Raw genomic sequence first — 25,206 nt, 5'->3', positions numbered from 1 at the left:
TTTCTCCGACTGATGGAGAACCTACAAAGGACTCTGTAAGGGCTCTTGCGTCCCCCATAAGGGAATAAGGGCAGATTTTTGTTTATTAGAAGGATTACACTCACTGAGCAAGAATCTCTTGTTTATTAACTTAAAATGAGGGCAGCTATGTCTGTCAAACACTGGTAGAGGAGGAGGAGGAGGAAGAAGAAAGGTTGTCCTGGCCCACCCCTAGGCAGCTCCCGCTTTCCAGGCCTCAACAAACAGACACTGCCCTCCTCCACCTCCTCCTCCTCCTCTGGCATTTTTCATTCCTTTTGTCAGTTCAAGCCTGCCTGGGATAGCAGGTAGCAGCTGGAATCATCGCCTGCCCCTTGGAGGAGCGCTTCCTGGAAGAAGGAAGGGGGATATTTTCTCGCCCAGGAAAGGATAGGAAATATGATAAATCTCTTCTCAACTACTCTTTGATGATGGTGGAAATACAGCCCACTCCAGGAAAGCAGGGGGCAGGGGCTTCTCAAAATCTGTTCAAGAAATGGGTAAAATGTGCTTGATGTGCTGCTGGCCCTGCAGGCACCGTAAAGTCGGATCACACAGATTTCGAGACACAGAGAGACCAGGCCCTTAGAGTGGCAATATGGGGGGGGGGGGCACTCAAATGAGCCAGGCATGCATGTGTGAGCTGGGAGTGTCTTCTGTGGCATTGCAAAGAATTCTGGTGCGGGTTGCGCTATGCAGCTGGCAAAAGCATCCTGAGCCAGCCCAACTGCTGTTCCTCACCCTGAACCGAACATGTTCTTCTGGCCCGAAGGAGCCTGCTCAGCTGAGCTTTCCCCACTGTCCTTTCGCATTGCAATGGTGACTCTGCAGGAGACGTTCCCTTCTCCTCCTTCTTGCATACAGTTGGAAGAGAGAAGAGAAAGGGCCAGAACCCAGGGGTGGGTGTGTGTGTGGAGGGATCCAGATTGGGGCCACAGCAGGGAACAACGTGTTCAAGCCCCCTCCCCTCCCCATGCTGACCTCCCTCCAGTGGCGTACTGTGGGGGGTGCAGGGGGGGCCGGCCGCACCGGGCGCAACATCTGGGGGTTAGGGTTAGGGGGTGCAAATTACTTGCCTTGCCCCGGTTGCTGACAACCCACGCTACGCCACTGCCTCCCTCCCAATCCAGACAACTGCCTTTCACGCTGGCTATTTCGGAAAGAAAGGTCTTTTTATTCAATGGCAAACTACATGATTAACCACAATGTGTAGTTTGGCCCATTCAAACACAGAGGAAGGGTTGATTTACAAAGTATCCCTAGGACAGCAGTTATCAAAAACATTTCTAAGGACCACTTGAAAATGGCTGGGGGTCTTGGTGAACTATTCCACAAATGTTTTCTTCCACAAATCAAATTGCCTACTTAACTCACGCATAACTTGTAGCCTTAACATCTCAGTCCGGGATGGTCCAGGGATGCTGCTCAAAAGTGCTCCTTGAAGAACTGGAATTTGAACTGCTCGCAATGAGCTTTGATGACTTTGGCAAGAGCTGGAGAGCCGCAGAAGAAGACATGGACCTTCCCTTTGTTTTCTTTTGCTAGTTTCTGAAAGAGCTGGGGGTACCGGGAAGAGATGCAAGGCAGAAATCTAACAACTCTCTTTCCAAGCTTCAGAAGAAGGCGCTGGCCTCGCCTTGGGCTCCCCAGATACATCTCAACTGCATTTTTTTTAAAAAATGCATTTTTATTCTGCCCTTCCTCCAAAGGTTCTGCCCGCACCCATTTATTTTCACAACAATTCTGTGGGGTCAGTTAGGCTGAGGCTGCCTGGCCCAAGGGAACCCACTGAGCAGGCTGAACTACTGACCTAGAAAAAAAGGTAAAGGTACCCCTGCCCGTACGGGCCAGTCTTGACAGACTCTAGGGTTGTGCGCCCATCTCACTTAAGAGGCCGGGGGCCAGCGCTGTCCGGAGACACTTCCGGGTCACGTGGCCAGCGTGAGAAAGCTGCATCTGGTGAGCCAGCGCAGCACACGGAAACGCCGTTTACCTTCCCATCGGTAAGCGGTCCCTATTTATCTACTTGCACCCGGGGGTGCTTTCGAACTGCTAGGTTGGCAGGCGCTGGGACAGAGCAACGGGAGCGCACCCTACCGCGGGGATTCGAACCGCCGACCTTTCGATCGGCAAGCCCTAGGCGCTGAGGCTTTTACCCACAGCACCACCCACGTCCAACTGACCTAGAATCTGTCCTTAAAAAGCAGCTCACACCACAGCCACAAGGATGCTTGGGAATCGGTCTTCCCAGCCCGGTGCCATTCAGCTGTTTTGGTGTCAGGGACTGGTGGGAGCTGCAGCTCAAATATGTACATGGGGCACGGGGGGGGGGGGTTGGGGGGGGGCTGTTGTAAATTATGTGAAAAGTAGCTTTGTGAAGTCTACCTTGTTCCAATCTGGGCGCCCCGGCTGGGTTCTTGTCTTGAGGCCGGTGATGGAGTCTTTCTTCTCCTTTTTGGCTAGGAGATCTAACGCCATCTGCAGGCCGATAGCCTTCATGTCATTCTTGCCAAGCGCAGAGGTCATGTACAAGTGCATCTCCAAGAAGCGGTCTGCGCATCAGAAGGAACATGGAAATATATCTGAAGCGGGGGGTTGGGGGTTCAGGGGTTTGTGACCCTCACCTCAACCCACCAGCTGCACAGGAACAGAGGAAACTGCTTTATACGGACTGAGAACCTTGGGTCCATATAGCTCAGTATTGTCTACACTGACTGGCAGCAGTGGCTCTCCAGGGATTCAGGAAATCTCTCCCAGCCCTACCTGGAGACGCCACTGGGGACTGCAAAGCAGGGGCTCTTCTACTGAGCTATAGCCCCTTCCCATCTTTGGCTCTCATGAGATGTGGCTCTACACAGGCATGGCAACATATATGTGCATAAACCTCCTCCACATAAGAGGTGGGCGAGGTCCTGGTAATAATAATAATAATAATAATAATAATAATAATAATAATAATTACCCCGCCCATCTGGCTGGGTTTCCCCAGCCACTCTGGGCAGCTCCCAACAGAATATTTAAAGCACGATAAAACATCAAACATTAAAAACTTCCCTAAACAGGGCTACCTTCAGATGTCTTCTAAAAGTCAGGTAGTTGTTTAATTTCCTTGACATCTGTTGGGAGGGCGTTCCACAGGGCGGGCACCACGACCGAGAAGGCCCTTTGCCTGGTTCCCTGTAGCCTTACTTCTCGCAGTGAGGAACTGCCAGAAGGCCCTCGGAGCTGGACCTCAGTGTCTGGGCTGAACCATGAGGGTGGAGATGCTCCTTTGGGTATCCTGGGCTGAGGCCGTTTAGGGCTTTAAAGGTCAGCACCAACACTTTGAATTGTGCTCGGAAACGTACTGGGAGCCAATGAAGGTCTTTCAGGACCAATGTTATACGGTCTTGGCAGCCGCTCCCAGTCACCAGTCTAGCTGCCGCATTCCAGATTAACTGTTGTTTCTGGGTCACCTTCAAAGGTAGCCACACATAGAACACATTGCAGTAGTCCAAGCAGGAGATAACTAGAGCATGCACCACTCTGATTGGCCCAGGATCTTACCGCACGTCGAGAAGTTCTGTGCTGGTACATTGGTACACACCCAGAGCGCCACCTTCTCATGCATGCTGAACATGCTGGTTGCCAGGAGCATTGGTGGTGGCAGGCAGTGGGCATACCTTGCACAGCCCCCCCCCCCCCATGATCCATCACACATTTCTTTGAAATCATATTGAGAGGTCAACTGAAACATGGTATTTTGCATGTGTGGTTTGTTTGTTTTTTTACATTAATTTCAATAAGGAAAAGCCTGGATGTTAGAATAGAGAAATTCTGTGTTTTGAGCCAGTTCAGGTTTTCTGGCACCCCACTAGGAGAAGGTTTGTGTGTGAGAGAGAGAGGGGGGGAGGGGGGAGAGATAAAGGGTGCTGGGGGGGGGGGTTAGAATGGTTCATATTGTGAATTCAGTCCAGTTTTCTCATCAAAATATATCCAACCCACAGTTTAAGTTTGGAAGCCTCAGGGGGGCATCATTCTGGTTCATCCTCTTGAAGATGGTGTTCAGTTTGGGTCACAGTTAAACAAAGGCAAGGACAAAAAATGGTCACCTACTGCTAGGGTCTTCTTCAGCCTGATTGATTTCCAGCTGGGTCAGCAGGCTTACAAACCATTCAAATGATTTTTGGTCTCTGTTGATCCAGATAAAGTCAACCTAAAGACAAGAAGGTTTTACTTACTGTTACTGCTCTTCATTGCTTTTGTAGGGAAAAAAATGCTTTTCTGCACAAACGTCCAAGCCACAGCTGAGGACGCCACCTCACCTTCAGGAGTTTCATGTTTTCCTGGCTAGAAGAGGTTTGCCTTCGCATACGGTGTCTAGAAAGAAAGAAAGAAAAATTATAGGGCATCTTTTGAGGTGAGCAGAGAATCGCCAGCCTTTCTTAGCAGCTGGCATTAACAAATACAACCAGGAATGGTTGTTGCTTATTACTTGGAAAGTTCAATGGCGACTTTTAAAAAGTTGCAACCATTTTTAAAAGTTGCGTGTATTGGTTTACAAGAAGCAGACAAGGTTTCGAATCATACTGCCTTTCTGACAGTAGACCGGGGTGGGAAACCTCAGGCTGGGAGGTTTGGGGTGGGATGCAGACCTCCAAGAACCAAAGGCAGATCTCTCTATTTATCCATGAAGATTCTCAGTGAGCCACACTTCCTCCCCAGAGCTCCACTTCCTGAATGTTTAGGGAAGGCTGGAATGTGTCCTTGACCTGCGATAATCCCTCTTGCTTACCTGGATGAAGACTGTAGAGATGCATCACCTGTGGTGACCTCTGGCATTTTTGTGGCTGGAATTTAGTCTGCTGTACAAAGGTACAGACACACCCGCTTTTGCCCTGACCCTCGGGAGGTACCCATGCAGCTCTCAGACTGAAAAGGTTTCCTCACCCTTGCAGAAGATGTTGATCAAATAAAAGATTGCACATTCTAAAATTACCGTATTTTTCGCTCTATAAGACGCACCAGACCACAAGACCACTAGTTTTTGGAGGAGGAAAACAATAAAAAAAATATTCTGAATCTCAAAAGCCAAAACAGCAAGAGGGATCGCTGTGCAGTGAAAGCAGCAATCCCTCTTGCTGTTCTGGCTTCTGGGATAGCTGTGGAGCCTGCATTCGCTCCATAAGAAGCACACTTATTTCCCCTTACTTTTTAGGAGGGGAAAAGTGAGTCTTATAGAGCAAAAAATACGGTAGTTTAGGAAACGGGGGGAAATGCAGGTTCTGCAACTTTGACAAAAGAATTGATTCTAATCTGCAGCAGACCAACCTGAACATGATGCTTTGCAAAATGGAGGCAAAGGGTGTAATCCCAATTCCTGCTCCTATTAGAACAGCATGCTCTGATGTGAAGATCCTTCGAGTGGGAGTCCCATAAGGACCATCGATGTAACACTAGGGAGATAACGGCACAACACTGATTTGATCCTCTTTGTGGTAAATCTGGCTTGTTATGTTACGATTTGTCCTCGGGGACCGCAGAGGAGTTAACTAAGCTTTCCGTGAACAACCTTCGTAGTTATAAGGAAGAATTCACAACTGTGGGAGTTCAGAACCCTGGCCTGCCTTTGGGCCTGGCTTGCCTAGGGATTTGCTCCCCCTGCCATTGCCTCTAGCTGCCACTGTCCCTCCCTTCTGGGATGCCTCTTTGTGGCCATCGCTTTTCCTGTTGGTTGCTGTCTTGCTGCCAACTTTTCTCTTGGAAGGGCTTCTTCTCTGCATGATCCCAGCCCATCAGGGATTGTGTAACGAACATGATGTCACCACAGCACCAGATATAGCCTATTTAGATTTGGCTACGTGACAGAACGGAGGGCAAGCAAAGCTTTCGCTTTCCTCTCACTCTGAGAGAGAGATTTAAACTGCATCAAAAGTAAGGGGACATCTTTATAAGGGGGGGAACGTTGTCCCAAAGCCCACTCCCACATTTTAGCTTAGCATCACCTGACACACACGCTAAGACAAACTGTGGTGTTGGAGGTGCTAATATGCTTCTGTCTCTGCCCAGGGCACATTCCCACCTCTTTTTTCTTCAAGTGCCTGCCTGCCCCTTTATTAAACCTTACAAAATTTGACTTCTGTACTCAGCTACTTGATACAACCTGAGCTTTCTCCTGATACCTGGTTGCTCCCTCCTGCACCCCCCCCCAATGTCTCTGGGGAAGAGATGCTTCTAAACTCTGTACAGAACCTGGCCTGCTTGTGGGTGCTCAAGGCATTTCATAGAGCAGCAGCAGATCTTACCTTGATGTTACAGAGTCTCTGATTCTCACTAAGCCTGCCAGGAATCTGTTAACAAATATGTTCTTGTTAGCAAAAGGTCCACCATGTCCCATTAGAAAAAAGAGCCCTATTTAGGGGTGGGTGGCACTGTAAATTATTGTTTCTTTTGCTTTCTCATTTTTCCCTATCTCTCTTTAATTTTTTTTTATTTAACAAAGAACAATATATATATATATATATATATATATATATATATAGACAGAAAAAGCACACCAATATACCCTGCCAGTTCGCAGTGTTCCCTAATGACTGTGCAAGTTTCCTTAAGAGGCCAATTTACCTGTAAGTTTGAAACCAGCACTCTGGAAGGAGAGATGAAAGAAGCTGAACTTTTTTCATTCAGAAACAGAGGAATACAGCTGTGAGTTTAGTGCTATATGATGCTGGCCTGGAAGCACAGGGGAACTGGTGAAAATTTTCATGTCTGTCTTAGGAGTCTGTTTGCTTCTGCTCTGTTCTCCTTGCACATTTGTCAAGATTCAAGGAAGCACCTAAGCCTCCTGTAGCCTCACTCCTGAAGGAAACTAAACCCTTTAGCACAGCCTCTGTATTCCTTGCCATATAGCAAGAGCTGAAGTATGCCTTTCTGTGGGGGAGAGGGGCAGATCTATCAAGGATGGAATGTACACATATTTGCCAGGAGAAGCCAGACCTTTCCTCTTCTGGGTTGTGTGTTCCCCTCTTTGCACTGGCTGGCTGCTCCGACACTCGCAGTCTCCCAGCTGGGATGCCTGATGGGCATGTAAGATAAGATCTCAACCATCTCATCGGAACTGCTGGCCACAGGCTGGTCCAGGTCAGAGGAGCCAAAGAGACATTTCTGGAACAAAAGTTCATGGTGAGCTGCAGGATCTGACCTGCGGCCTTCTTGGCCTTGGCCTTGCTTCAGCTCTGTGTTGCTGTCCACAAGTTGACAAGGGCTGGGTGAGTCAGTGATGGGTTGTGCTCAGTATTCTGCCCACACAAATTGTAATCCCCCTCCGCACAAATCACGCCTCTACCCCCACTCCATAACCCCCCAGTACTGTGTTCATCCAGTGCAATGCCAAAGAATTTAACTTAGAATCAACCCATTAAGATTTTTTAAATGCCATAGAAGACCCCACAATCATGGTTACTGAGTTGTTGTTGTTTTAATCGCAAACCTGCACCCATTTCTGGGACCTGTTCTTCTTCTTTGCCTTTGCCTTTCTGTCCAGCCATTCGGACCTGTGATCATGACACTCCTGTTGATTCCAGAAGTATTCATATAGCCTGTTGGTCCACTGTCCCAGGGACCGTATATGCAGCCAGATGGTCCCTTTGGAGAGAAAGCAGAAGGTTGCCCAGTGAGGAACACAAGCATCCTTAGCCGTCCTCGTTAAACTGAGCCAAGAGCCAGGAGGTAACCCACCTCATAGGTGGATCAAGGCCACCTTTCCCAAATTAAGAGGCAGGAACTCACCCCTTACTTAGAGCAGCCTCAAGGATGAGGTGTCAAGGTTTGGGTGGGCTGGAGACACCAGGAAAGGGATTATACCTGAAACGTCCTGAGCCTGATCTGAGTTTTGCAAGCCTTTTGGAATATTGCAAACTTGATTTTGAAAAGAGTAGGAACAGGACCAACGTTAATTTCATAACACATACAAACCAATGGGAATATCAAGCCTGGGTCACAAGAAGGGGATTAGGGAGAGAAGTGACTTTATCAATATCTCTGCAGAGAGAAATCTATCGCAGCATTGATGTGGGTTGCTTCAGTAGATCTGTACAGCCCTGAGTTGCTGCTCTGGGACAATAGCATGGGACCCTTTCTTCCTGGCATGACAGACAGTGGGACCAGATGAATTATATATCAAGGTTTTTACACCCTTTACGCCATCCTTTGCCAACCTGATACCTTCCAGATGTTTTCGACTATAGCTTCTGGCAGTGCTGGTTGGGACTGATAGGAGGACTTGGCATAAGTGCTGGTTTTAACCTATAAAGCCTTAAATGGCTCAGGACTGCAATACCTCAAGGACCACCTCTTTCCATAGGAACCTACCCAGACCCTACGATCATCTCCTGAGGCCCTCCTTCATGTGCTGCCTCCTCGAGAGGTCCGGAGGGTGGCAACACAAGAACAGGCCTTCTCTGCAGTGGCTCCCTATCTGTGGAATGCTCTCTCCAGGGAAGTTCGCCTGGCACCTTCATTGTACACCTTTAGGGTCCAGGCAAAAACGTTCCTTTTCAACCAGGCACTTGGTTGATCCAATTTACATCCTATGCCCTTTAAAAATGTGGGGATTTTTTTGTGTGGATGGGTACTGGGTTGCTGTATTAATTTTTATTAGGTATTGTATGGTTTTATATCTTGATTTTATTTTGTGAACCGCCCTGAGACCCCTGGGTATAGGGCAGCATATAAATTCATTAAAAAATAATAAGAAGAAGAACACAAGAATAGCCTGGCTGCTGGATCAAGCTGGTGGATCCATCTAGTCCAATCCTTTGTCCTCACAGTGGCCAACCAGGTGCCTCAATGGGAAACTGGCATGCAGGTACAACCATTCCCGGACACCTGCAGGGCACCAGGTTGGTGTGGGCTGTTTGATGCCCTTGCCTTTAAACCCCAGCCCAGGCTGCTTTCCGGCTGGCTTGGGATCTACCTGGTTGCTCTGGAGCACTGCTGATGGTGAATGGATGCCATTCATACTTGGCTATGACTGGGATATTCAGGTACACGTAGTCACCAGGTTTGTAGTGGAAAAATGGAGGTCTCTTGATCACCAGATGAGTCACCTGGATCAAAAAGAGCAAGATAGTGCACATGTGAAGAGGGGAAATGCCATCACTAAGGCAACGTCTTGTTTGCCTATTGACCTGGAATCACAATGCCCAGCTCATAGGGGGCTTCCAGATGGCCACTATTTAGCGGGTTGGGATTCTGTCGCATGCCAGCAAATTCAGGTTGCACAATGAGGCTGCGCATGTTCTATGCATTCCGAGTGCATGACTCCCCCTCAAAGAATCCTGGGAGCTGTAGTTTGTAAAGAGTGCTGGGAATTGTAGCTCCGTGAGGAGTAAACTGCAATTGCCAGCATTCTCTGGGAGAAGTCATGTGCTTTAAATGTATGGTATGCATACAGCCTTACAGTGGATTTGGTGCTCTTGCACAGCAAATCCATTTAAAAACAATTCTATTCAGAATGATTGTTATTATGAGGAACAATTGAGGGAGTTAGGTATGTTTAGCCTGGAGAAGAGAAGGATGAGAGGTGATATGAGTGCCCTCTTCAGATATCTGAACAGGCATTCACATGAAAGATGGAGCAAGCTTGTTTTCTCCTGCTGGACAAGGTACAATCTGACCATAAATGAGATTCTGATTAAACCTTAGAAATAACTTTCTGACGGTAATAGCTGTTTGACAGTGAAATGTACTACCTTGGAACTCTCCTTCATTTGAGGATTTTAATTTTTTTTATATATAAATAATTTTTATTAATTTTCCAACATATTTGTCACATATTTTCTCTTTTGGACTTCCTTCAGCCTCTCTAACAATCATCCGTTATTCAATTTTTTAATTACACATTTCCTAATTTTTATATTGCAATTTATATACCTTCACCCTCTTATTTTTCTTCAACACAATATTCCTCATTTGCGGATTTTAAACAGAGGATGGATGGCCACCTGTCAGGGATTCCTTAGCTGTGATTCCTGCTTTGCAGAGGGTTGGACTAGATGACCCTTGGAGTCCATCCCAACTCTGCAATTCTAGGGTGCTATGAATTTCTGGGGTAAGGAATTTGATGTTAAAAATGCACTGAAAACTCTGGATTGACACAACATCCTATAACCTCCCTGCAACAAATCAGAATGCTTTCTATGCTCGGGAAATCAAATCAGATGCTTAAGCTACCTCACTTCCACTTCTGCTCTGTTCGGAAAATTAGGTATTTTCACACATTTCCCCTTTTCATTCATCATTGTTTGGGAAGCAAACCTTTGAGGGCAAGAGGTTGATTTCCACTATGTACAGTCCTCCAACGTGTGACATGGCAACACCGAAGATCTTCTCTAAGAGGAAAAGAAATCCAGGCACCACAAACCACTTCCAAAAATTAGGACCGTGGACAATTAGCAAAGCCCAAATGAAGATGTAAGAAAGGTGAGTCCAGTAGAAGACCTGCTGGTGACAAAAAGAGCGTCTTACTTATTCAAGAGAGCAAGGAGGTGTTTTGAACGATTAAGGGCTTGTCTACACTTCTGCTTGTCCCACCACTTCCCCCCACGAAAACCCGCTGTGTCCCACTGAATCGGTTCAAACGACAATAGTATTTTTCTGTGGATTGAAGTTTCCTCTGAACAAGTGGAAATGTGGATGAGCCCGAAGTTAAAATTGGACGAAGAGCACATCGATAATTTAAAATAAGTAAAGCTCAAAAAAGATCACTGACGCTTGGGAATTACTTGACTCGCAAGGCAAATGACGTAAGCAACAGGAAGGAGGAGGAAGTCAAGCACGTCACCTCAAAATGGCCACCCTTGCGGACGAAAGTACTAGAGCACACCAGCATAAGGGCGATGAGGAGCTGCAGCATGAGGCCCGTGAGGGAGGCAGTTCCATAAATCCAGCCAATCCCAGGCCGGGTGGTGAAGAGGTATTCCCAAAGCTGATAAGTGCCTTTGGTCTGAGACATTCTCACTACAGGGGAGAGAGAAAGACCTCCACTAAGAGAATTCAAGTCTTGCAGTGGACTAGCACTGCAATAATGGCATTCTGTACATTTCCGAGCACAATTCAGTCTTGGTGCTGACCTTTCAAGCCCTAAACAGCCTCGGTCCAGTATATCTGAAGGAGCGTCTCCACCCCCATCATTCTACCCAGACACTGAGGTCCGGTGCCGAGGGTCTTTCGGTGGTTCCCTCACTGCGAGAAGCCAGGTTACAGGGAACCAGGCAGAGGGCCTTCTCGGTAGTGGCACCCGCCCTGTGGAACGCCCTCCCACCAGATGTCAAAGAGAACAACAACCACAGACTTTTAGAAGACATCTGAAGGCAGCCCTGTTTAGGGAAGCTTTTAATGTTTTAATGTTTGATGCATTACTGTATATTTTGTTGGAAGCCACCCAGAGTGGCTGGGGAAGCCCAGCCAGATGGGTGGGGTATAAATAATAAATTATTATTACATGAAGATGAAGATGATGATGGTGATGATGATGATATGAACCATTAAGCTCTAAGACAACCTTGTATCATCCAGATGAGAGTTGGACTACAACTCCCATAAGCCCCTGGCATGTTGGAGCAGACAGTATGTCTGTTTGTGTAGGCAGAGAATGCACACACTTTCTTCAAGCAGATGCCACTTTTTGTATGTGAACATCCTGATCCGTTCTGCCCACCTCAAAGCATGTGAGCAAGGAGCAAGGTGTTGGAGAAGAACCAGAGCATGCATCTTCTAGACCTTTAAACAATTCGATTTTAAACCACTGTCTAGGTATGCACTAAAGCACATTTTTATTTAACTGCTATGGCACAGTTGCTTCAAAAACTTTAAAACAGATGTTTCAAAGAGTTTTAGAGCAACTTGGAGGATTGGGGTGGGCGAACGAGATGATAAAATGGTACCGTCCAGAAACACCAGAGGAGGCAGCCTTTAGAAACAACACACAATGATACATTAATGTATGCAAAAAACCCCCCACACATTTCTGATTTACGCACTATTGCGTGTGAATATTTCAGTTTTTAAAAATAGGTGTTTTAGCGCAAATTTAAATCCTGATAAAGGGGAAAAAGCAACATGCTGATAAAATAACACCATGGGCAAAGGCAGTAGTTCAAGTGTGCCTATGTGGATATGCATGGCAATAGGCATCGCTGCACATGTAAAAACCACACTTCTTTTAAAAAAAGGGGGGGGGATTAGTGCTAAGTCATTTACACCTGTGGAGATTGTGCTATTGGACTCTTTAAAAAAGTCAATTTTTCTGCAGCCTAAAAAAAGATGCAAGCACCACAGGGAAAACACAGGAGAGCAGCCCATGGGTGGCTAAAATCATTGTTCTCCTTATGTCTTTAGGGTGGAGGTGGAAAGTTCACGGAGCCACCCCCCCACCCCGGCCTACCTGTTACTTCAAAGGAGGCATGGTAGGATTGAAAGGCTGTATAAAAATATTTAAAATAAATAATTAGAAAACTGTCACTTACCAAAGTTGGCCACATGGGCCCCTGTGTGAACCGCTGTTAGAACCGCCACTGCATAGCCCATTAGCTGGTGCAGAATGACATTCTGGTCTAGAGGTAGAAGTCTGGCTACCCAGGTAGCCCGTAACCAGGTCAAACATCGGCGCAACATCAGCACCTTCAAGGGGTGAGAAAATAGCTGTAGAAGTTAGCTGAAGAGCCACATGTTTGCACCAGGCATGCTTCTATAAGGACAGTGCTCCACAAGCATATGAAATGGATTTATACTGAGCCAAAAGTTTAGTCCTTCTAGCTGAGGCTTCCTCAACTTCGGCCCTCTAGATGTTTTTGGCCTACAGCTCCCATGATCCCTAGCTAGCAGGACCAGTGGTCAGAGATGATGGGAATTGTAGTCTTGAAACATCTGGAGGGCCGAGGTTGAGGAAGCCTGTTCTAGCTGTATAGCCTGACTGGTTGTGGCTCTTTGCAGCAGGGATACTGCTTGCAGGGCTTTTTTTCTAGAAAAAGAGGTGACAGAACTTGTTGAGCTTCTTTTAGGGGGACACCCACCACACTACCGCCACCCTACGCCACAGCAATTGCTGCGCCATCCCCGCACACAGCCTCCATCGCGCAACACAAAGTGGTATGCCAAAGTGCCGCAAAGCTACAGAGGTGATAGGTAAAGGTAAAGGGACCCCTGACCATTAGGTCCAGTTGTGACTGACTCTGGGGTTGCAGCGCTCATCTCGCTTTACTGGCCGAGGGAGCCGGCATACAGCTTCCGGGTCATGTGGCCAGCATGACTAAGTCGCTTCTGGCGAACCAGAGCAGCACACGGAAACGCCGTTTACCTTCCCGCAGCAGTGGTACCTATTTATCTACTTGCACTTTGACGTGCTTTTGAACTGCTAGGTTGGCAGGAGCAGGGACCGAGCAATGGGAGCTCACCCCATCGGAGGGATTCGAACTGCCAACCTTCTGATCAGCAAGCCCTAGGCTCTGTGGTTAACCCACAGCGCCACCCGCGTCCCTAATCGCAGAGGTGATGCAACACACCAAAGAGGTGACGGAACTCAATTCTGCTGAGTTCCGGCTGGAAAAAAAAAGGCCATGTGCTTTCCCAGCCATTTAGAGATGCCAGGGAATTGAATCTATGCATGCAAAGCTTGTGTTCCACTTCTTGGCTATGAGCATCTTCCAGAGCCCGGACAAAATCAAGGATAGTTGCCAAGGACGCTTGCGAATTGGGCATTGTCAGACACAGGATGCTGGGTAGGCAAATCTATTTATTTCAAACATTCATAGCACACCTAAGCAGCAAGAGGCGAGATTTGACGGCAGAAATCAATAAGGGGGCCTGCAACAAAGTGCTCTTTTCCACAGTTCTGGTGGTGGTGGTATGGAATGGAGTATCATGGTGATGAGCCAGCCATGCCCTTCTCCAAGACACTCCATTGCATCCCCAACCTTTTTTTCTTTTGTTTTTGTTTTTCCAACTAACACTCAACTTATTGAGTATCTTCAGTCGTCAATGGGTTAAAAAAATATTTTAAAGACTTCTTGTACTTTTGTAAACCTTGAGGTTCCCCTTCCCCCAAGCATGGCCAATATTGCCTTCCTGTTTCTCAGTAGCCCTACTGTGGCTCAGATCTTGCTGATACTCACCACCTGACTTACTTATTGGAGGTTGTGGGTTTTTAATTAGCCTTAGAGGAGCAGCATAGAATACAAACAGAGAGAATTAACTTGTTCTTGCTCTGTCTTTTCGCCGGACCTCTGCTCTGACCCACCACGGCCACTTCCGTACGCTTAACACATTCACTACATAATGAATACATTGCATTACTCACCACTATAAACGCACAGTTGAAGTTCAGGCACTGACCGCAACCTTTGGCCAACATGATCCAGGGGCCAGAGTCAACATGCTTCAAGGCCGCAAAGGTGAAGAGGATGATGTTCACGCACAGGTAGCTGCCCAGGAAGAGAAGCTTGCTCCTGTTGTTATGCCAATAGGCTGGGCGCAGGTAGCGTGGCGCGTGACTCTTCCTGAGAGCAGTGGGGGGCTTCAACCAGCTTGCAGCACTGCGAGAGGGGAGGAAGAGACCCAGAGATAAGAGACCATGAAGCGTGTCATATAAAATAATAATGATGATGATGATGATGATGATGATTTATACCCTGCCCATCTGGTTGGGTTTCCCCAGCCACTCTGGGTGGCTCCCAATAGAATATTAAAAACAGAATAAATACATCAAACATTAAAAACCTTCCTAAACAGGACTGCCTTCAGATGTTTTCCAAAAGTCAGGTAGTTGTTTATTTCCTTAACATCTGATAGCCACTACCAAGAAGGCCCTCTCCCTGGTTTTAGGGAGTGAAACTTAATTTTTGCAAATTTCTTCAGTGAGCGGTCTTAAAAATATTATTTGGGGTGTGAGGAATACAAATCTGCTATTATTGATGTGACTGGACAACATGCAGCTTGGTAAGTCTACGTCTGATGAATAAGCACATAAACTGCTTTCTGAAAACTAAATAATCTTAAACCTGCCTTCCGAAAATGTCAGGTAATCCTTAATAATATAACACTATTGAATACTACTACTACTACTAATAATAATATATAACATATCTGCAAGTACTTGGCAATCTTTTTTTAAAAAAGGCTTCTGTGCAATTTTTCACACATCTTACTTACCAAGCAGAACTAAATTATATTGATTTAAGCAAAACATCTTTTGAGTTCCCAAGTTATTTTTGGAATTTGAAAGCTGGAAAATTCAACACGCCCTAATGAAGCATACACTTTCTAGCTGAGCAATACTCAGCAGTTCACAAAAGTTTCAGGAAAGCATCTCTCCCCGATGCACATATCATGCTGCAAACAGTTGCTCTTTTAATCGCTCACTAGAACGTAAGCCTTGCTTTCAACTCATGAATGCAAATAGAGCTCTCAGGACTCTATAAACCACAAGTGAAACCTTAATTGAACAGAGTTTTCTTTCTTTCTTTCTTAATGGGAGGGGGCCTCTTAGGTTTACTTTGTAAATATTTTTCAGTGTCTACAAACCTTGGGGTTCTCAGTAGACCTGTTTGGGCTACATAGCTTGCATAACCCTGAGCTCATCAGCAGTATACTGTATATTATTATACAGTGACAGCTGCTGCCTACTGGGGCTGGTGGGATAAAGGATGGGACAGAGGGCAGGACTGGAAACCACAGGAGGAGAGAGGGCTCTTGCGCTCGGATCCCGCTTGCAGGTTTCCCACAGGCATCTGGTTGATCGCTGTGAGAGTCAGGAACAGGCTCTTCTAGGTTTCTAAATATACCAAGAAATAGACCTGATATTGGGTGGGAAAAATTAATGTTCACATAATCCTCCTTCTACCACAACGTTTTGCTTTCCCACAGGCTCTTTAGAGGGGACACCTGAGAACATTCTCCCCTCTGTTTACAAGCACATGACTCCCTCCACCCCAAGAATTCCAAGAACTATAGTTTACCCCCTCAGAAGCTATACTTCCCAGCATCCTTAACAAACTACAGTTCCCAGGATTCTTTGGGGAAAGCCATGTGCTTTCAACGTATGGTGTGACACAACCACTATTACTGAGTTGTTTTCTTCAACCTCCCAGCATGACTGATTGCCTTTGGGGGGTTAGAAAATACAGTGGTACCTCAGGTTACAGACGCTTCAGGTTACAGACCCAGAAATAGTACCTCGGGTTAAGAACTTTGCTTCAGGATGAGAACAGAAATTGTGCATTGGCAGCGCGGCAGCAGCAGGAGGCCCCATTAGCTAAAGTGGTACCTCAGGTTAAGGACAGTTCTGGACCTCCAGAACGAATTAAGTTCTTAACCAGAGGTACCACTGTAGTTTCTCCCAGGGGCAGATTGGCAGGTGAACTGGGAAAGCACAGAGGGAAATGTACTTTCCCACATAGCATGGAGCTTGGCTCACTCGCATGAGTTGTCTGCGGCTGCTGTTCTGAAAGCTTCTTTACACAGTGCAGCTGAACTGTGGCTTACTGGAAACAAGAATATGTGGGCTGACTTGAAGAATGGCCAGTGGGTGGATGTTTCTGCCTTGGGTGAGGCAATATATATTCAAATACTGGAGCATGATAGCTCGGGGGTCTGGCTTCTGTGAACAGCATGTGCTTCTAGCCTCAGTGATCACACAGAGCCACCTGCTGGTTCACTCGAGTACCAGAGGACTGCTATCACATATGGAAATTTCAGAAGATGCATGATCTGCTCGATAGACCCTCTTGCTGCAGCCTGTCGTGCCTCTTTTAGACTAGAGAAGCCATTGTGTGATGCCCAGGGATCGCTTGACAAGTAAAGCACCAAACAGCATACCCTAGATTTGGCATGGCTTAGTCCTTGCCACATGCTCAAAGCAAAGAAAAGTCCATCGGACTTTGTCTAAGCCCTGTGGAATTCTCAAGTAAAGCAATAGGTAAAGGTTGGTTGTGCCTTGGCTCCTCTCTGGAACTGACATTCTTTGCTTTCAGATGTAGGCTTTATTATGTTTCAGGCAGATATTTCAGATTCAGCTTTTCCACGTGTGTGATCAGTTGGCTCACGAGCTTCCACACATTCCTGTTTCTTTAACCGTGACGTTCATTGCTGTTTTGTCATTTGCCATCCACAGAACGGAAGATGGTAGAACATGCTCTACAGGGAGCTGGCTTCAGGCACCAGGTCCATTGGCAGACCAGCTCTGTGCTGCAAATATGTCTGCAAATGTGACATGAAAGCTGGCAACATCAACACTGCCTTGTGGGCATCCTTTGTGGACGACTGCAGTGCCTGGAGACAGATCATGCATCCTCAGCAGTGAGCAGAGGAGGAATGACTGCTGGGAGGAGCAGAGAGAGAAGAAATGCCACAGTGCCTCTGCAGCAGCAAACCCAGATGCCTTCATCTGCCCCAGTTGCAACAAAACATGTCTCTCCCATATTGGTCTCTATAGCCACAGGACTGCCATGTTCCAGTGCAGCCCAGCCGGGGTTGGGTCCCAGTTGCCTTAAGCAGGATTGCAGGTGTACTGCGGTCTGGACAAGCCAAGGTCAAGCAGTTTAGGTCCAAAATATGATCCAGGGGCCAGGTCAGGCAGCAGTCTAACATTTAGCATGTCAGGGAGTTTAGGCATGGTATAAAGAGAAGGAACTAGACTCAGGAGCAAGGAGCCAGAGACCTGTGTTGCTTCCACCAACTGGAAGGCTCAAGAGGATGACCTTACATACTTTGGCATCCTAGACATCACCCTGGCAGCTACTTCTGGTACTGAATGAGTTTCAGGGATGCCTTACAAGAGGATTCCTTACCCACACTGGGCCCATAGATGCATGCTATGCCGTTGCACTTTGGCTTGGAAATGGAGCTTTTAGTGCCGCCATTCTCCTCTTACAGCTCCAGCAGGACCCCTATAGGGGAACCTGCCTGCTCCTCAAGGTCATTGACCTGTGGGGTGTCTGGTTTGTCTTCCCATGACTCCACATCTGGCACCAGGTCATGGATAGGCATGACACTGCTTTGGAAAAAGAAACTGACACGGAGGCTATAGCTCAGAAAGGAGATTCATTGCTAATTTCCCTCCGGCTCTCTCTCAGGAGCCAACAACAAAACAGGCTGAACCTGCAAGGACAAAACACTCAAATCGTGATGCTGAGAATCCATGATAAATGGGACTTGCTTATGAGTAAGCAAAGGACCCGTCTTGGCCACAGGAGAGGTTACTGCTAGATAATATGGCGCTATACTCAGTTTTAATTTTGGTTCTGGTTAATTGCAGGAAAGCAACAGCCCAGCAGCGCTAGAGGGCTCCAACATGGAAGCAGCTAGGGACAAAGATACAGCCCTTCTCTTTTTCCAAAGGGAGTTTTCTCCTTCCGACCACTGATCCTTTGTGAATTCCAGAGGGACAGCTGCTCTAGTTTTTTTCCTGCAACCAAATCAGCGAGAGAGACTTGGGGCACCTTTAAAAGATGGGAACCGATTTATCGCGGCATCTTTCGCTGGGCAGAACCCACAGCCAAGCACATCTGACGAAACAGGCTCTCATCCATGAAAGCTTCTGCGGGAATAAATGCGTTAATCTTTAGGGTGCCACAAGATGCTTTGGCTGTTTTTCATCTGCTAAGGAAACCGAAGTCCTCTCTGCCCCAGTGTTGCAAGCCGCAGCAGATTTCCGCCGCAATGACAGCTGACAGCAGCGGCAGCAGGCTCAAGAGTTCCAATTACGCGGAGCTGAAACATAGCAGGGGAATGCAGCTCATCCCCAAGAGAATGCAGGCAGCTGTGGCTAAGGGAAAAGGGTGCAACTTTCCTTCAAAGAGGCTCCCAGAGTGAGTTTCTTCGCCTAGGAAGCAAGCAGGGGTGGGTAATTATTTCTAAACCCCAGGTGCTGCTGGCAAGAACATTTCAAGGTGTCAAAGGGGAAAATATTTCTTAGGCTGCCAATGAAAATGATCTGTCTAGGCTGAGTCAATGGTTCAAAGCAGCCTTCCCCAACGTGGTGCCCTCCAGCTGCTTGCAGCTACAACTCTCATGAGCCCCAGCCACCCAGCCTGCAGAGATGGCAACTGAAACCTGACACCACCACCTTCTTTCTGCTGCTGCTGCTGCTTCTGTTTCTGCTGCTGGTATTGCCCAGGCTCTTTGACCCAAGCTTTTGGTTTGATGGGTGCACAACTTTCTAAAACTAGAGAAATTAAGAAAAGCGAGGGGTGTCACGCCCTGCCCCAGCATACTTTTAGGCAGCTGGTAAAAAAAAAGTTCCTGTTTTAAGAAGGCCTTCAGATAACATTTTTCTCCTTCTCTTATTTCTCTTTGATGTTTGTTTGCGATGGCTGTTTTGGAATTTGTTACAGTAGTTTTGGTGTTTTGTGTTACTGTTTTAATCTCATGCTTATATATGTCAATATCATTGTGTTGGCTGGATTTGTTACCGGCCTCAAGTTTCTTTTGAAAATTAGGTGGGAGGTAAATTTTTAAAAATTAAAAACAAAAAAGTGTTGGTTTGATGTGGATCCTCCTGTAAGTGGCAGAAAGAATTGTAAGACTGAACTGAGGATGAGGGAGCCCCGGTGCCCCTTACTGCTGCTGGAGGACAATGAAGCAGCATTTTCAGGGGGTAATTTGGGGTTACAGGATACACAGAGGGTTAGGACAGTCTTCCCCAACCTGGTGCTCTCCCGCTGTTTTAATGCCACAACTCCCATGGACCCCAGCCAGCATGACTGTATGATGCTGGGAGTGGTGGGAATTGTTCAAAACATCTGGAGGGCATTAGATGGGTTGAGAAAAGTTGGATTAGGAGGTGGAAGAGGAAATACCTTATGGTTAAGTTCTCCATGACCTCTGGGAAGCGCTCCAGTTCCTCCCTGAGTTCCTCAAAGGTGATGGACCCACTGTTGTCAGAGTCAGCCGACTCGAAAAGGGCTAACGTGAGGTCATCTAACTTCTTCTCTGGCAAAGATATTGAACTCTCCTTCAGGCATGACTCCAAGACCGTGCGCAATTCTTCGGGTTCAATGGACCCACTGCCTACAGTGGAAGAGGATCTCCAGTCGGCATCAAATAAATTAATCTGCAACAGGCCAGATTTAAGGCAGTTGGAGCCTCTAGGTTGGATTACCGCAACACAGGCCCATGCAGAGCTTGTCTGAGGCCCAGAGAGGCATGGGGTGTTCTCGTTTCTCTTGCTTCTCTTTCCTTCCTGTTGCTGCCTGTTCACCTGTTGTTTCCAGGTGCGCAAGGAGAAGCAGTGGTGTGAATGGGCAGTAGTGACAAAGGCAAGCCCAACGACGACATACTCACACACACAAATATGAAATCACTTCTAACTAGAATATTCTTGCCTCTAAAAAAAGAACCTGAGGACTTTTTCATAACCATTTTTTTATGCACTGAAGAAACAACCAACACAATGGATTTGGACATGCTGGGCTAGCCTTGTAAATGCTCCAACATATTTCATAGCCCATGATTTGATACAATTTCTGAAGACTTATTTCAGGATACAGTGAGATGTAATCAAGTTATACTGGCACTAAAACAGAAATAAAGTTCTGCACCAAAATAAAAGCTACATTTATGTCTGTTACAGAAACATTACTGATCTGATATGAAACCAGTGCTGTAGTCATTTACCATTCCATGTGAATGGACCAAGCCAGGAGCATTGGTAGTTATTGCCCTAAAGTTCCAATGCTGAGCAGAACAATGATCTTGTTTTGACAAAATGCAAGTGAACAAGGGTGCTGTTTTGGAATTTTACCGTCCACATCATAAACCTGGAAGAGGAACCGGAGTTTGTCTGTTTCACTTCCGTGTACCAGCAGCTTCAAGGCCTCCAGCAGCTCGTCCAAACTGATGGTGCCGCTTCCATCCAAGTCAAACAAAGCAAAGAAACGCTCAGCGAAAAAGGACTATAGGAGAGGGCGAAAATGTTTGCAAAGTCAACTGGGGGGCGGGGGTTAATCCAGGAGTGAAAATCAGACACACCCACCCTCCAATTTCTTACTAGTCTTTATTTAGACCTTGCTTCAATATTGCGGGAATAGAAGCAATTGAGTAACTTGAAATATTAGTGAACTGGGGACTTTCAGATAAAGGGAGATCTGGCTGGTTATTAAAAAAGAGATTCTGAAAAACGGGTCCCCTACTCTGACCTAGCCCCAAATCCCCCAATCTTCAACATTCCCTTACTTATTCAGTCCCTACTGATGCCAGCATTCTCCCCCCCCCCGCCACCCTGCAATGAGGTTTTCTGCTTACCCTTCATTCTCTGCCACTCTTTGCCTGCACTGCTGATTTTGCTCTTCAGCACCCTCCTTCTCTGCCCATGACCTCCTAGTCTCCATCAGCCACCCTTCTTCTGCACACCATTCCCAATTAAGCATCTCCAGGTACACATGCACAAATCTATATGCACAAATTCCCTCCCAAAGAAGGGGCGAAGCCAAATATCTTCCTAATATTTCCTCACACAGGGGCCGTTCTAAGCAAAAACATTGTTGCATTGTCACAGTCCTCAGCCCAATTGGGTTTCCTACCCCATTTGACAAAACTTGCCTCCTTCACCTTGAGAGCAGCTTTGAATTCTTCCAGGTCGATCTCTTTATCTTCCCCAGCGATACTTTCAAACTGTTTGGCTACCCACTCGAGCCACTTTGTGTCATCATCTAAGTTCATGGTGCTAAGAAATTGGAAACCAGCAGGATCTATAATTTTTTATTTTATTTTATTTTATTTTTGCAGTCAACTTTGGGCTGATTGTTAAGATTTCTGATCTGAACTTTGCATTGTAAGTAATGTGAAGGAACCATCTCAGGTATGGCGGAACGTTAGTTAAAGAGAACAGTCATTCAGTGTTTTGTGAGCAATTAGATATTGCACCCTCGTGACAGCAAAGATTTATTGCCAGAAAGTATAATAGGCAGAAAATATGAATGGCATCCACATGCTGGTAAAAACAGAATAGTAAACTAAACATACTCTGAAATCTGCTTTTGAGGTGAGTTATGGCCCTTCATTTGTACCTGGAGTGCTTCCCTGGAAGTCATACCTATCTGAAGAGACTGAGAAGATTGTGTCTCCTTTTACCAGGTTCATGACTTTCATCAAGAGAGGTGGGGAGAGCGGGATCCTGCTTATTCTCATTGGCCTCTTCACACCTTTTGATACACTGACCATGGTATCTTTCTGGAGTGGCTCTGGGATGTGGGGGTTGGGGGCACTGTATTGCAGTGGTTCTGCTCCTAATTTCAAGGCAGTTTTTTTTCAGAAAGCTGTTATGAGGAGCTATTGCTTAGTGCCATGGGAATTGTCCTATGGGCTGCACTCTCTCGGAAGGAGCAGACCAGTAGGTTGGTGATATTCCTGGATGCAACATTGTCACTGGTGGCTCAGGTGGCCTTGGTGGCTTATTTCCAGCTCTGCCTGGTTTGCCATCCATGTCCCCTTTTGGACAGCAATTATTTGGCCATGGTACTCCATGCTCTGGTAGGTTACAGACTGAATTATTGGGATGTACTCTATGTAGGGCTGCCCTCGAAGGTGAATCAGAAACTTCAACTGAGCCAAAATGCAGCCACCAACGAATTCCATTTAGAACTCGTGTAATTTCTGTTCAAAAAAAGCTGCACCAATTCCTTGGCTCAGTTCAAGTTGCTCACATGAGTGCTTAAAGCCCCATGGACTTAAAAGTGGATGCCACATTTGGTGAACTTCACAAGTCTTCCCTTACAGATCTGAACTCTTTTGTTACTTTCAGTGACAGTGACACTAGTGCCAAATCATCACACTATACGGTGCCTTATCTGTGAGCGACTAAACAAGCACACAATCTTCTTGCTTGGCACTGTGATAGCTAAGAGAAGCAGCTGTATTATTACCTTTTGCATAGATTTGAGCCAACCAATTTGGTTAAACCTCTGCCTGTTTGTTTAAGTATCAAGAGTCTCATCTCATGACAATTTTTTCTTCTGCATTATCCTCAGCTTGAGATTGGCTATTTATTGCTGCATTATATTTAAAATGCAGCTGATTGTGATGACACCTGTCTTTTCTTTACATTAATTAAAGTACCTAACCTTTGCAAGATTGGATCATGTCCACACAACCTGAGTCATGCTGTGCCTTTATTTTCTAGCTGTCAGAAACACACAGGAAAATATGTCCCATTCATGTCACAGCCTTTTTACTCATCTTTGAACAGAATCCTGCTTGTAAAGCAACAGATGATGGGTGAGCTTGTGACACCAAAGTTGGAGGTGGGTTGCTATGGGAATGTCAAAACCAGGTAACAGCAAGGAAGCTACTTATATTTTTCTCTTTTTGATGCAGAAAAGATGCTATAATGTGTGAGAGAGCTAAGCTGCCTGTTTTGGAAGGTAAAGCCCAGCCTGAAGGAGAAATTGTATATGTGTGTTTTACTTAACCAGATTAGGAGCCACCAGTGGTATAATATGGCAAGTGTTGATTTGTTGTGGCATGAGAGAAGCAGGTTTACTGTCATGAAATGCACTGAGTAGTCGGTCTGGGCCTCAATTTAACCTACCTTGGAAGATTGCTGTGTCTATAAGAATTATAGCTCTGTGCACACTGAAAAACACTGCAGAAATATGTGCACACATTCACCCTTAGCTGCTCTCTTTTTGTCAGACTGTAATTTGATGGAAATCATATTAGTCAGGGGAGGACTGTTACCATGAATGCCATTTAATGCAGTATCATTGACTTAAGTCTCAAATAAGTTTGTTTTCTTTCAGCTGAGCATGACTGTTAACTCTCACAGCCAAGTAATGATCCAGTTCCCTTGGCAAAAATAACCACCATCCTTAAAATTAGATTTTCATGATGTACCTCACCCAAATCACAGGACGGGTAGGGACCAAAGGGTCATTTAATTTAACCTCCTTGCCCAGAGGAAGGACAATTCATTCATCAGCACACACATCCTTGCCTCAGATTTATCTAGCAATTCACATGATGATATACATCAAAGCAGAGAGCATAAAGAGACCATAAAAACGAGTAACTCCAGAAGACTCATGCAAGCTAGTCAAGCCACACACTTCAGGGATAGACAAAAAAAGCTGTGTGTTACCTGCAACGTCTGTCCCAGAGACTTCTTTGTCTAGCTCCTCAGACTTCTTTCCCCTCCCAGCAGTTTACAGAATCTCTTGCACTTTCTAACTCAGTATAAAAAAGATGCAACCTAGTGTACCATAGGAGATCCTATGGTACAAAAAGTATTTTTAAACATACTTTTTAAACACACTTGAATACTGAAAATTCCATTTGTTATGATGCAACATTTAGTATCTTCTTTGCTGATGAACAGTCAAGTCAGACTGCACTCTGAACAAGACAGAGAAGGTTGCTCTAATTTAGGCAACAACCCAGAAACAGGTGTTGATGACTAGCTGTATGCAGAAACAAAAGCATAATGACTAGCCTCTTCTTGTCCGTGAAACCTTTTGTAAGTAGTAGGACAAACTGTAACCTATTTAAATCTATTTGTTTCCACTATTCATTTGAGTAACAAAGAAGAAAGAATTTAAACAATCAGAATTCCACATGATCATAGACTTTTTTGGGGGGAGAGGGATCATATAGCTCTTCCATTACTGCCAGGAATATTTCATTCTTCTGGAATTTTATTGCCTTTGTGCTACATTTTAATTTGTTAGTTTTCATATCTTCCTTCCACTCTTGTCTACCATCTTCATATAACTCACAGTTCTTACAGGGATTTTTGCTGAAAGATGTAGCAATGACCACTAGCAACATTATTTAGAAACGAAACGAAACCATGAGGCCAATCCACAGAGACTGGATCTATCAATGACTCTTGGCTAGTAAAGCTAAAAAATGAAACCTACATCTATAGAGGCAAAATACCTCACTTCCAAACACAAGGGGCAAGCAACAAGAAATAGTCATTACCAGCAAAAACACTTGTGAGCTTCCTGGCGTATCTGGTCACTGCTAGATCAGGGTGCTGGACTACATGGCCCTTGTCTGATCCATTGAGAAAACTCTTTTTATAACACCACCACCACACTGCTATGGTGACCTCTGAAGGCAAGAAGTGCCTTATATTGTGCTGGTGCTGCTGTTGTTATTATTGTTGTTGTTGTTATTATTATTATTATTATTATTATTATTATTATTATTATTATC

The 25,206-nt window shown here is 45.9% G+C and overlaps 1 protein-coding gene across 4 annotated transcripts; it reads right to left on the bottom strand.

The window, feature by feature from the left end:
• Nucleotides 1-1,171: 1,171 nt before the first annotated feature.
• On the bottom strand, nt 1,172-25,074 carry LOC310663720 (NADPH oxidase 5-like). Of its 4 annotated transcripts, none has more exons than XM_083411989.1 (17): nt 24,128-25,074; nt 21,592-21,715; nt 20,795-20,945; nt 19,851-20,061; nt 14,354-14,588; nt 12,525-12,678; nt 10,841-11,016; nt 10,315-10,497; nt 8,972-9,104; nt 7,487-7,641; nt 6,994-7,161; nt 6,303-6,347; nt 5,329-5,453; nt 4,323-4,377; nt 4,114-4,213; nt 2,404-2,570; nt 1,172-1,575 (listed from the first exon to the last, which is right to left on the bottom strand). In XM_083411989.1, exons 2-17 carry the CDS (start codon nt 21,709-21,711, stop codon nt 1,444-1,446), a joined length of 2,310 nt encoding a protein of 769 aa, XP_083268115.1. In that variant the 5' UTR covers nt 21,712-21,715; nt 24,128-25,074; the 3' UTR covers nt 1,172-1,443. The 4 variants fall into 4 exon arrangements, with proteins under 4 accessions (XP_083268115.1, XP_083268117.1, XP_083268116.1 ...); XM_083411991.1 differs by having other exon boundaries at nt 21,601-21,715; XM_083411990.1 differs by lacking the exon at nt 24,128-25,074 and having other exon boundaries at nt 21,592-21,753.
• Nucleotides 25,075-25,206: the final 132 nt, after the last annotated feature.

This window comes from Podarcis tiliguerta, assembly GCF_965153285.1.
Source record: "Podarcis tiliguerta genome assembly, chromosome: 14".
NCBI lineage: Eukaryota > Metazoa > Chordata > Lepidosauria > Squamata > Lacertidae > Podarcis > Podarcis tiliguerta.
The sequence above is the reverse complement of the archived record's forward strand: the minus strand, read 5'-3'. Positions and strand labels throughout refer to the sequence as shown.